This window comes from Rosa chinensis, chromosome 7 (genome assembly GCF_002994745.2).
Source record: "Rosa chinensis cultivar Old Blush chromosome 7, RchiOBHm-V2, whole genome shotgun sequence".
NCBI lineage: Eukaryota > Viridiplantae > Streptophyta > Magnoliopsida > Rosales > Rosaceae > Rosa > Rosa chinensis.
The window spans coordinates 5,867,501-5,879,442 of NC_037094.1; the positions used below are offsets into that span (position 1 = coordinate 5,867,501).

General features: G+C 40.5%; 1 protein-coding gene across 1 annotated transcript; it reads left to right on the top strand.

Annotated features, from left to right (window-relative positions):
• Window positions 1-1,491: 1,491 nt before the first annotated feature.
• On the top strand, window positions 1,492-11,653 carry LOC112176293 (glycosyltransferase BC10). The gene is made up of 2 exons (XM_024314135.2): window positions 1,492-2,195; window positions 10,820-11,653. The coding sequence occupies exons 1-2, from the start codon at window positions 1,560-1,562 to the stop codon at window positions 11,459-11,461; spliced, it is 1,278 nt and encodes a 425-aa protein (XP_024169903.1). The 5' UTR covers window positions 1,492-1,559; the 3' UTR covers window positions 11,462-11,653.
• The last annotated feature ends 289 nt before the right edge of the window (window positions 11,654-11,942 follow it).

The window sequence follows — 11,942 nt, forward strand, 5'->3', positions numbered from 1 at the left end:
AACCATACATACTTCCAATCTCTAGCAAAGTTTTATTATTATGTTAATACACCAGCTTTTGTAATTTGTAAAATGATAACATTTTCAATTAATATATCTTAGCATAGAATAATTTCCATTACAATTGTGGCTCTATGAACAAATATGAGAAAAGAAAAAACATCACGCGGGGACTACTTTTCAAAGTCTTCTTTTGTTTTGTTTGTGGGACACTCTTCAAAATCTTCAGTGACTGGATTGAGAAATCTAAGACACAGGACACCTCCTTCACTTGCTCATTCATCGCCGCCAATTATATAGTCAACTTCCAGAGCATGCAATATCCCAACTTTCCAAATGACCAATGAGGACTCACCATCCAACTTGTTTAAATAAAAGCAATTATTATCTCGTCAAAAGAAGAAGAAGAAGAAGAAGAAGAAGCAATTATTACCAAAAAATAAAAATAAAATACATTAAAGCATAATTACTGATGCATTTTTACACATGTCTCACTAGAAGTGATGAGATTATAAATCTAGGTTTGAATTAAAAACACTAATCACTGCCAAATTAGTAGTGTGTGCCAGGTCTGCTATTCATGCATTGCCAGCCTAAAGTCCTAACCCATGTTTTTCATATGACAGCCCAAACTATCAAAGCGGTCAGATTGGTTCCGCCACTTGAATTGGCTTGTGAAATTTATTACTGTTTCTCCTCCTAATTGCATACAACCTTATCTGTGTGGCCCAATTGATTTTATTTCCATTTATTTCCCACTGTTTTTAATTTTTTTTAATAATATTGGTTGTAATATGATTTCAATTAAATTAGAGTTCTGCTTGTAATAGAAAACTATCGAATCGATATTTTCAGTAGTGAGGATTATACCAATCATGATTCCATGATGAGTCCCCCAAAATATGCTTTTCTTAAATGCACCAGAATAAGATATATGCTAACCTCTAATTTCCTTGCTTGCTTCAATGGGAACTAAAAATTAGAAACAAAAAGTTTTAATTAGAAAATATTTTATTTCTCTACCAAATTGGTAGCCATGGAAAATCGCGTGGTTTATATTTTACAAATAATTTTTGATACAGGTAAATGTGACCCAACTTTGATTATTTTCCTTAATTTCTTGGATTTTAATTTCACAAAATTTGATGCATATAATTCAATGAATCCCTTTTCAAAAAAAAAAAAAAAAAATCAATGAATCCAGATTTGACTCGTGCATGTTGATTGATTACAGTCCAACTCATGTTTTTGTGCAATTCTATTCAACACTAACAAATAATTATGATCTTTTCAAAAACAAAAAAACAAATAATTATGATTTGGCTTTATGTAAATGCCCCCCCCCCGACCTTTCATGTTTTCACAGAAATTAAAAAGAAAAAAAACAATACTAGTTTGTATTTGAGTCTTTGAGTGATGAGACCAAATTTGAGATTCTTTTGAGGAAAAGAGGAGCCCCAATAGTTGGTGAAGCTTCCAAAAACAGAACAGCACCAATACTTCAGCTTCCCTCTCCCTTTCTTCTTCTTCTTCCTCTCTGTGGTCGGAGTTGATATACCATGAAGAACCAGCAGCAACAAAACCCACCACCCTGTTTTCTCAAACACTTCGTCAAGGCTCAAATGCAAATCAACAAGATCATCTCTATTTTCCTCATCTTTGTCTCTGGCCTTGCCCTTGGAATCACCCTAAGCTTCTACATCAAAGACACCCCTCTTCAAATCTACACTGCATTAGCGCAAGCGAAAACCAATTTCGATTCCACCATATACAAATTAGTCCCTATAGATTCTCCCCCACCACCACCACCATCTTCTCCTGTTAAAAATGAAACCAATATCACCACCAAACCCCTCTCTTCACCGCCGCCTCCTCCGCCGGCTTCTCCACCTCCGCCAGTCGAGTTGAAAAATTACGTAAAGGTGCCAAGTGCCATGCATGGTATGGAGGATTCTGAGTTATTGTGGAGAGCTTCGATGGTGCCAAAAAGAAGTGGGGCATTGCCATTCAAGAACACCAAGCCAAAAGTGGCCTTCATGTTTTTGACCAGAGGGGATTTGGCTTTGGCTCCTTTATGGGAACGTTTCTTTAAAGGAAATGAAGGGCTTTACTCTATCTACGTCCATGCCAGTCCAACTTCCGGCGAGACAATGCCGGAAAATTCTGTGTTTCACGGCAGAAGAGTCCCGAGTAAGGTCAGATATTATTATTCTTTTTCACAATTTGCATTCTAGTAGGATTCAGATTTAGTAGCATTCACGCTATTTCACAAGCATCTTTATGCGAATAGGATTTTGTTTTTATTGGAATGAGATTTTATTTTTATTTAAGGTATATAGTAATTAATTCAGAAATAAAATCATATCCCAATTCTGAAACCTAAACGTTTTCTCTGGGGCTCTAACTGATGGGGAGGGGTGGAAATGTGGAATGCGTTATATTCGACTCCACTAGTGTTATTTACTGCACCTAAAATAGCTTTGATTTTTCAAACGAAGGAGAACAGAAAAGAAAGGTGGCTTTAATTAGTTTACTCTACGTTTACCTCTGTTTGATTGAAAATAGATTTTGTTTGTGTTTTTTACCCTTTCGGTTTTAGCTTTACAACTGTCCTAGTTGAGGGGCAAATAATTTTTGGTTTTTCATTTTGATCCGGCTATCTCAATATTTTGTATTCATAACTTTCGTATTGAAAAAAAAATTGCAATTAACTTGTTCAGTGAGTCAAATGAGACAATACTAATTTTTTTTTTTTTTGAAAATTAACTTGGGACCTTATCGACGATATTCATAACATATTGAAGTTGATTGCTGAGACTAAAACTACAAATACATAAACTAACAATACGCAGATTATGGGGACTAGAAATGCTTTAGGCTGTCCACATTAGTCATATCTATAGTCAAAAAGAGAAACGAAACACTATAGATCATTTTGTTTTTTTCACTAATTAGTTAGCTACGGCTACACACCTGCACCCTTTAGGGGAACGCAAATCGAATTGATTTTGCTTTGAGGTCATACTAATAGGAAATTCCTAGACTTGCCTCATGTAGTGGGAAAAATTTCATACCCTTCTTTTATAAGTATTATGGGCATGCGTTATTGCATTAGATAAATACTGTATAAAAGACCAAATTATCATTTCTTTATCAGCATTGAGTATATCTATATGTGATTTTGTATTATATGTTTTTTTTTACTTTGTCAAGGGAAATCCAAAGGCTTCATAGACCCAAAATAAATCTCTTCGGTGCATGTGAAATGCTCCAACTGCATGTGCATTGCAGCACAGTGCCTACTTTTGAGTTATAGATTAATATGAACTTTGACATTCTTAATTCTTTCCCCATATACAATCTTCAAAGAATAACATTGTAGATATTCTTTAGATTTTATTTCATTTTCAGAACTTAAAACTTCTAAACCTTTAAATTATTAGGTTCACTTAGACATGTCCAGCAATGTTTGGACAGAACAACATGGAAATTACCTGTCTATATGAATTCCGAGGTTGTGATGGTTTTGACAAATTGATAACTAGGATACAATTATGAAGTAGTCGTGAGGAGCTTCACGTATATGAATGTATCTAGACAAATTGCTTGAGTTAATGAAAAGATTGAAAGAGTCAAAAAGGAATAGAAAACACCTAACACAGTATGGGGATTGATCTGGTTATTAAACAAATCAACTTCAATTTGGTGGAAACTTATCAACTCCTTAATTATGTACTTGTATCTTTTAGAAAATTATTTTGGGGGATTATATCATTGGGTCGAAAATTCCCATACGTATTGTAATGAAAAGACCTAGGCTATAGAAGAACATAACACGAGTTATTTGGCAGATTCCTAAACCCCGACAGTCTCAATATGATGTCTTTCTCCATCTTTCTTTTTATCGGAAATTTATATTTGATTAACAATGATTATTTTTTTTTTCCACTTTATAACGTCATGCGTGTTCCTATTAATTTTTTCTTTTGGCCATGCATTTCACTTTCCTTTAAGTCTGCTTTACATTTGCACAAACCAATATTATTACACTCAGCAAGAATTCCGGTGCACTAGTGCATGTATTAAATTGGGCATTTGCATTGAGTGGTGGATTCAATTTGTTTCAGCAATGCATTGCTTGGATTCTACTCTTTTTGTTCCTACAAAGAACCGTCATCACCTTTCTACATTCCTTTCTTGGTGCTGTCTGTTTGTGAGGCATGTGCAAAGTATTTACTATTTAGGTCAAGAAAGGAAGCAAAAGACCCCTTTAATCTCCTCCTTTTTTTTTTTTTTTTTTTTTTTTTTTTTTTTTTTTTTTTTGAAAGGGGTTTGGAACCCAGCCTAACTGGGAGGCTCAGCCCCACGCCCGGTTCCATTTATTGAAATAAAATTTTGCATCGGGGGGGACATATAACCTGAACCCCGAGCTACATAAGAAAGATTACATTGATCCTCATAGAGAACGTCCTGAATGATAACAGGCGTCTCCTCTAAACAAAATTCATCTAAATTCCCACATCTAGCAAGGTGAGCTAATCTATTAGCCACACCATTTGCTTCGCGACATATATGTTGAAAGTTAAAAAAATTAAATGCATTAACATACCTTCTACAATCATCCAAGATCCTTCCGATGTCCGACAAATCATCTCCATCAACATGTAATGCATTCACTAAGTTCACACAATCACTTTCAACCTCAATTTCTTTCCAATCCTGGTGAATTGCAATCAACAACCCTGCTCTAAGGGCTTCTGCTTCCATATGAATTGCAGACTGTGCATATTGGACCGTTCGAGAAAAGGTCGCCATGCACGTCCCTTCATAATTTCTAACCACAACACCCACACCTCCGGAGCCTGTATCAGCACAAAAACTCCCATCTATATTAATTTTTAGCCTTCCCCGTGGTGGACGAGTCCACTTGATTGGAGTCCTCCTTGCCTTATGTCCTTGTCGTTTGTGTAAATTTTTGTAGTCATCAAGGAATGAAGTAGCCCATGCATGCATGTTAATGATGTTAAAATAAGAACCCTTCCAGACCATGTTGTTTCGTTCCATCCAAACCACCCAAAGGGCCATCAAGAAATATTCAAGCTTCTCCCCATCAAGTGCTTCAATCATGTCCCAAAACCAAATGTTAAAAAGAGTAGTGGGGTGCTTACCAGGTTGTAAATTCAACAAGCCATGCAGCCAGAAAGCCTTCAATGCATCACAGTTTTTGAACAAATGCAAACTATCTTCCACGCCATTAGAGCAATACACACAACTCACGTCTGGGAGCTGGACCCTCTTAGCTAGGGCAGCTCTAGTAGGTAAGATTCCCTTTACCAAACGCCATGCATGCATACGTACCTTAGGTGGTACATTTATTTTCCATAGCTTTCCCCACAACCTTGCGCAACTCGTCTCCGAGCTTGAGCCTGAAGCTTTCTTTTCCAAGTTGTCACTAACTCTTGCAATATGGTACCCATTTTTTACGCTGTACCTCCCCTTCTTGTCAAAATGCCAAACAAGCCTATCATCACCCCCATTTAAGCTAAGAGGGATCTTCAAGATATTCGCCACCTCCATTGGCGTAAACAACTCTTCTAGGAACCATTCATGCCATACCCCAGCCTCTGAATCAATAAAATCTGCTACTTTGAACTCTTCCGTCCCCTGCATGGGGAGAGAGAAAGGTCTGAAGCGATAGGGTAGAGGCACCCAAGGATCGTTCCAAACTGAAATATTCTCCCCATTACCCACCTGAAACCTCAAACCTTTCCTCAACAAATCCCTCCCTTTTAAAATACTCCTCCATGTAAACGATGCACCCTTATGTAACTCCGCCTGCATGAAATCAGTTTGGGGGAAATAACGTGCCTTCAGTACTTGTGCAAGTAAAGAATCTGGCCTGCAAATTAATCGCCACCCCTGCTTGGCAAGTAAAGCAATATTAAACAAGTGCATATCTCTAAACCCTAAACCTCCCTCTTTTTTTGAAGCACAAAGCTTCTCCCAGGCCACCCAATGGATCTTCCTCTCTTCACCAAATTCCCCCCACCAAAATTGAGCCATTAGTCGATGCATCTCATTACACAAATGGTTAGGTAATTCAAAGCAATTCATCACATACGTTGGGATAGATTGCACCACTGCCTTGATCAAAACTTCCTTCCCTGCTGTGCTTAGGGTCTTGTCTCTCCAGCCTTGAGTCCTCTTCCTTACCCTGTCAACAAGGTACCTGAAGGCCTCATCCTTTGAATAACTGAGTTCCGTTGGTAACCCTAAGTATTTGTCATGCTTGTCCACCCTTCTTACACCCAACAGATAGGCCAACTCATCTTGCTTCCACCTCGGAACATTTTTGCTAAATGAAATACAGCTCTTCTCATAATTAATCTGCTGCCCAGACATTTGTTCATACCTCTGAAATATATCCCTCAGACACAACACATCAGTAACATCTGCTTTTGAAAAAATAAATGAATCATCCGCAAAGAAGAGATGACTAATGGCAGGTGCCCCCGAGCACACTTTAACTCCATGAACTAGATCAATACTCTCAGCCTCCATAATCATCCTTGAAAGTATCTCAGCACATATAAGAAAAAGGTACGGTGAAATTGCATCACCTTGCCGAAGCCCTCTAGAGGGATTAATACTACCGCAAGGTTCTCCATTTACAAGGAATGAGTAAGTCACCGTACGCACACAGGCCATAATCCATCTGACCCAAGTAGTCCCAAATCCCAATTTGCACAAAACTGCCTCTAAGAATGTCCATTCAACCCGATCATATGCCTTACTCATATCCAATTTGAGGGCACCATAACCTACATGACCCCTTCTGCGACGCTTCAGGCAGTGAGAAATTTCAAAGGCAAGCAAGGAGTTATCAGATATTAATCTTCCGGGGACAAAAGCACTCTGTTGTTGAGAAATGATGTCGTCCAAAAAAGGCTTCAATCTATTAGCTAAAACTTTAGAACCAACCTTATAGATAACATTACATAAGCTTATCGGTCTAAGTTGGTGAACAAACTCCGGAGTCTTCACTTTTGGAATTAGGGTTACCCATGTGCAATTAACCTGTTTGAGAAGTTCGTCTGAATTCAAGAATTGTCTGACTGCCTCCACCACATCAGAGCCTACAACATCCCAAAAATGTTGGTAAAATGCTGGCGAAAAACCATCAGGCCCTGGAGCTTTTGAGGGGTGCATCTGTTTCAAAGCCCTAAGTACTTCATCCCCCGTAATATCACAATTTAAACGCTGGTTTGCCTCCTCAGAAATAACACTAGAAACAAAACTCAGGTCTCTGTCCCCCAACACAGGATTTGACGTCGTGAACAAATTGTTGTAATAACGCAGAACAATACCCTCCATTTCAGACTCCTCACAACACCAAACTCCTTCCTCGTTGTAGAGGCCCTTTAAAGTATTCTTTTTCTTCCGGTTGCTTGCCTTCTGATGATAATATTTTGTATTTAAGTCTCCCTCTGCCAACCAAAGAACTCGGGATCGTTGTTGCCAGAAAATCTGCTCTTTACGCAGCAACTCTTGCAATTCTTTTTCTAATGCAATCCGTTCCCCAGAACATGGAGAGGACATTGTAGTATCATAAAAGACTGCCAACTTTTCTCTAATGAGTCTTATCTCTTCCTGCAATTTACCAAACCGTGACCTACTCCAGCATAACAACATCTCCCTTGTATTTGAAATTTTGTTACAAACTTTTGTAAACGGACACGTCCCCGTAGCACTCTCCCACCCAGATGCAACCACTTCTTTGCAATCATCCTCCCTTAGCCAAAAGTCTTCAAAACGAAACCTTTTTTTCTTTTTTTTCCTTCTTGGTCTTTTTCGTCTAATATCCAAGAGAATGGGGAGATGGTCGGATTCATTGGGGTTTAAATGCATCACCCTTGCAGTCGGGAAGAGCTTCAACCAGTTAGGGCTAGCCACAAAACGATCCAGTCTGCTTTTAATCTCCTCACCATTTCGAACCCCCCTCCAAGTGAATTGAGGACCCGAAAAAAACAGATCTTTCAAGTCACATACCCTCAGAGCATCACGAAAACCATCCATCTGTCTTTCCCCTCTCAGAGGACCACCCTCTTTCTCCATTGATGAGGTGATCTCATTAAAGTCTCCCCCGAGAATCCACGGATCATTACCTTGCCTCCCAAGGTTCTTAATCAAGGACCATGTGAGGTGCCGGTTTTCCGCTTTGGGTTGACCGTAAATCCCCGTGAATCTCCATACATGTTGCTCCAACCTATCTTTGACCAAAACATCAATGTGACTCGGACTGTACGATTTGAGAGAAACACTAACCTCATCATTCCATAGTAGACAAAGACCACCAGCTCTACTACTTCTCTTCCCCTTTTTTTTTTGAACCACTTTACAATTGACTGTAAAAGCATTACGCCAACCAAGCTTTTTACGGATAGAATTCATTTCACCAACTGTACATCTAGTCTCCGATAAGAACACCAACTTGGGAAAATTTAGGGACACCAACCCTACTAATGCGTTAACTGTCCAAGGGTTCCCAATCCCTTGGCAGTTCCAACATAGGATCGTCATGGCTCGTGATGGGCCAGAACCGGACCCATCACGGTAGGACGCTTCGGAGTGCGCCCATGACTCGATTTTGGAACTCTAGCCACCACCAAACTATTTTGTCTACCAACTACATACCCTTTCTTAGAAACCCCATGCATGCATGAATCACAAACCCTTTCTTTGGATTCCCTTGCATGCAGATAATTAGTCTTCTCTCTCTGCACATAATTATTCTTCTCTCCATGCATGCATGAACCACGTTCATTAGGCCTATCACCCATGGAGATCAAAACGGCCCGCTTTTGACCACCCTTTGAATTCTTGATTAATTTCTCATTCTGGGCCATATTTTGGACGCCCCCCACAACATCAGCTGGCCCAATCTGTTTTGACAAATCCCTAGCTGGTTTCGTGACAGCCGTAATTCCCCCATTAACTCCTCAGCAGTAATGACTCCCTGAGATATGGGAGTAGACTTCTCATACTCCACTAATGTAGGATCTACATTCATTGGTGACCCCTTAATTAACTGCGTGACTGAATCTCTTTGAATCAATGCTGCCGCCATCTCCGTACTTTCCAGGATGGGTACATCCACCAGTAGACCCTCCTCCCCCGTACGCACCGGCCCCCGCCGCTCCTCCAATCGCCGTCGCTTGGAGGCGGACTCCGCCAGTCTCCCCGCCTCCCCGCCAATGTCTTCAATCTCCATAGCATCCTCCGACTGATTATCCGGCAGAGCAGAATCTGATTCCCATTCCTCCCTGGATCGGATCAGACCAATATTCGGAAATTCCGGGGCCGTCATTGTCCACCCCACTTTGCGCGCCGGGTATAAGCCAAAACGTGTTCCTCCGCCGGAACCCACCCCTTCCTCCTTCCGTAGCCTCTCCTGCCTCGCTAACCATGCCTCCTTTCTTTCAGCATTGAGCAACACATCGTAAGTATGCTCAGTGATCTCACCTGACGCTCTACGAGGACAAGCATTACCCGTATGAGAGATTAACCCACAGAACAGGCAAAAGTGAGGTAGCCTTTCATATTCAAGCTCGAACAGTTTATTTCCCGACCAATCTGCCCCCGGAATACTCACCCCTTTGCTCAAAGGTTTCTGAACATCAATTCCCACACGAACCCGTAGAAATTTGCCCAGACAGCTCCCATTTTTATCTCTTCCGGTTTTTACATAGGTCCCCACAGCCTCACCTATCCCTCGACCAGTTTCTTCATCCATGTACAGTGGGGGAAGGCCTCTGATTCGAATCCAGAACAACTGCATCTGTAAGGATACTTTCAACGGATCAACCATGCCGTCCGTCACCGCTACAGCGAAGAGTGCCTTCTCGAAGGACCAAGGCGCTCTCGTAACAACCCAATGTAGATCCGATGCGTAGGAGAAGGAGAAGAGCAGTCTTCGACTACCCGCAATCTGACACACCACTAAACGAGACCGATCTGCCGGGGTTGCATCCGGCACCCAAAGGCCCCTCAGCGTGCTAATCAACGACTCCATTCGGTACTGTTTCTCCGTCAAAAGTTCTCCAACGAGGAAGAAACTGTTTGATTGTTTCTTCTGCTTCTTTTGTGGTAAAGCCACCTCAATCGCCTCCGACTCCGTCAACGCAAGCTTCCTAACAAAGCCCCCTAGCATCTCCTCCATACTGAGAAGCCTCTTTGTGATGAAATCCCACCCCTTAACAATGAACGGAGGGAAACAGGACATGCGAGGATGGAAGAAAACACCGTCACCAAGGACACCGCCGCCTCACCCCAACAAGGCTAACCCTAACTCTCAGTCGCGGCTGCTAGAGAGAGAAGGGACGTGATTATATAAATTGGACGTGATTAATCTCCTCCTTTAAGTAGCTAGGAAGTTACAACGCACAAGTTGGTAAATTGCAAAATGTAACACATCATATTCTTGGTTGAGAATTGAGACCCTTCGAAAAGTCCTAAAAAACCCTTTTCTTAAGACTTTGGATTTTAATTCCTACACAATTATAACTATATCCGGAATATCAGCATTAACGAGTAATCCTTTCTTATTAGATATCAACATATAGTGGATGGTTCATAGACCTTAAACATGTTTTGTCATATGAACATATATGAACATCTGAACATATTAGCGTAGTTGGCAATAAACATTTGAACATGTTCTTGTTAGAATGTTAGATCTGAACATATGAACATCTGATCATGTTCTTATTAGATATGTTGCAGATTATGTTGTACTTAATTTGTTGAATTAATGTTGCAGAATGTGACGTGGGGTGAGCCAAACATGGTGCAAGCAGAGCGCCGCCTGCTAGCCAATGCACTGCTGGACTTGTCCAACCAACGTTTCATTCTTCTCTCGGAGTCGTGCATACCACTATTCAACTTCAAAACGGTCTATGATTACGTTATGGACTCAACCAAAACATTTGTGGAGGCCTACGACTTGCCCGGTCCAGTGGGCCGAGACAGATACAGGAAACAAATGAGCCCAACAATCAAGCTTGAGCAATGGCGGAAGGGGTCGCAGTGGTTCGAGGTGGACCGCCAGTTGGCACTGGAGGTGGTTTCGGACAGACGGTATTTTCCGCTGTTTGAGAAGTACTGCGTCCCCTCGTGCTACTCGGATGAGCACTACTTGCCTACTTACATGAGCATCAAATTTTGGAAGAAAAACTCGAACCGGACTTTGCATTGGGTTGACTGGTCGAGAGGGGGGCCACATCCGTCGAGGTATCAGAGGACGGATGTGACTCATGAGTTCTTGAGCAAGATGAGATTTGGAACAACATGCGAGTACAATGGGAACAACACTAACATATGTCATTTGTTTGCAAGAAAGTTCATGCCTAACACTTTGGATAGGCTTTTGAGGTTTGCTCCCAAGCTCATGCAATTCGATTGATTTTTGTGAAGGAGCATTTTTTTTTGCTCTTGGTGGTGATCATTCATTTCTCTGTAAACCAATCCGTTAAGTTGATGGTTGGTTCAATCATTGGTTTTGAGGGTTTTCTTATCCCTGACTCTTGAGTATTATAGTGGATTCAGTACATTAGAGGCATGAACGTAGAAACTGTTCAAATTTATTAGGGTAAAAGGAAGGTGTGTAAGTTTATTTTTTTGAAGATAAATGTGACAGAAGTTGATTTTGAATTACATGATGTATGAAAATGGTAACGCAATCCTTACCTAAAATGATCCTATAACCCATCAAATACGATCAATAATTATTGATTTGGTTCGCCACTTACAAATTTAAACATGATGATATGAAAAAAAAAAAAAAAGGTATCGAAATAAATTATTACGTCTATATTTTCTTGAGAAACGAGATCATTTTTATTTGGAGAGCCAAAAGGAAGGAGCACCAAGTCGGAATTAACATA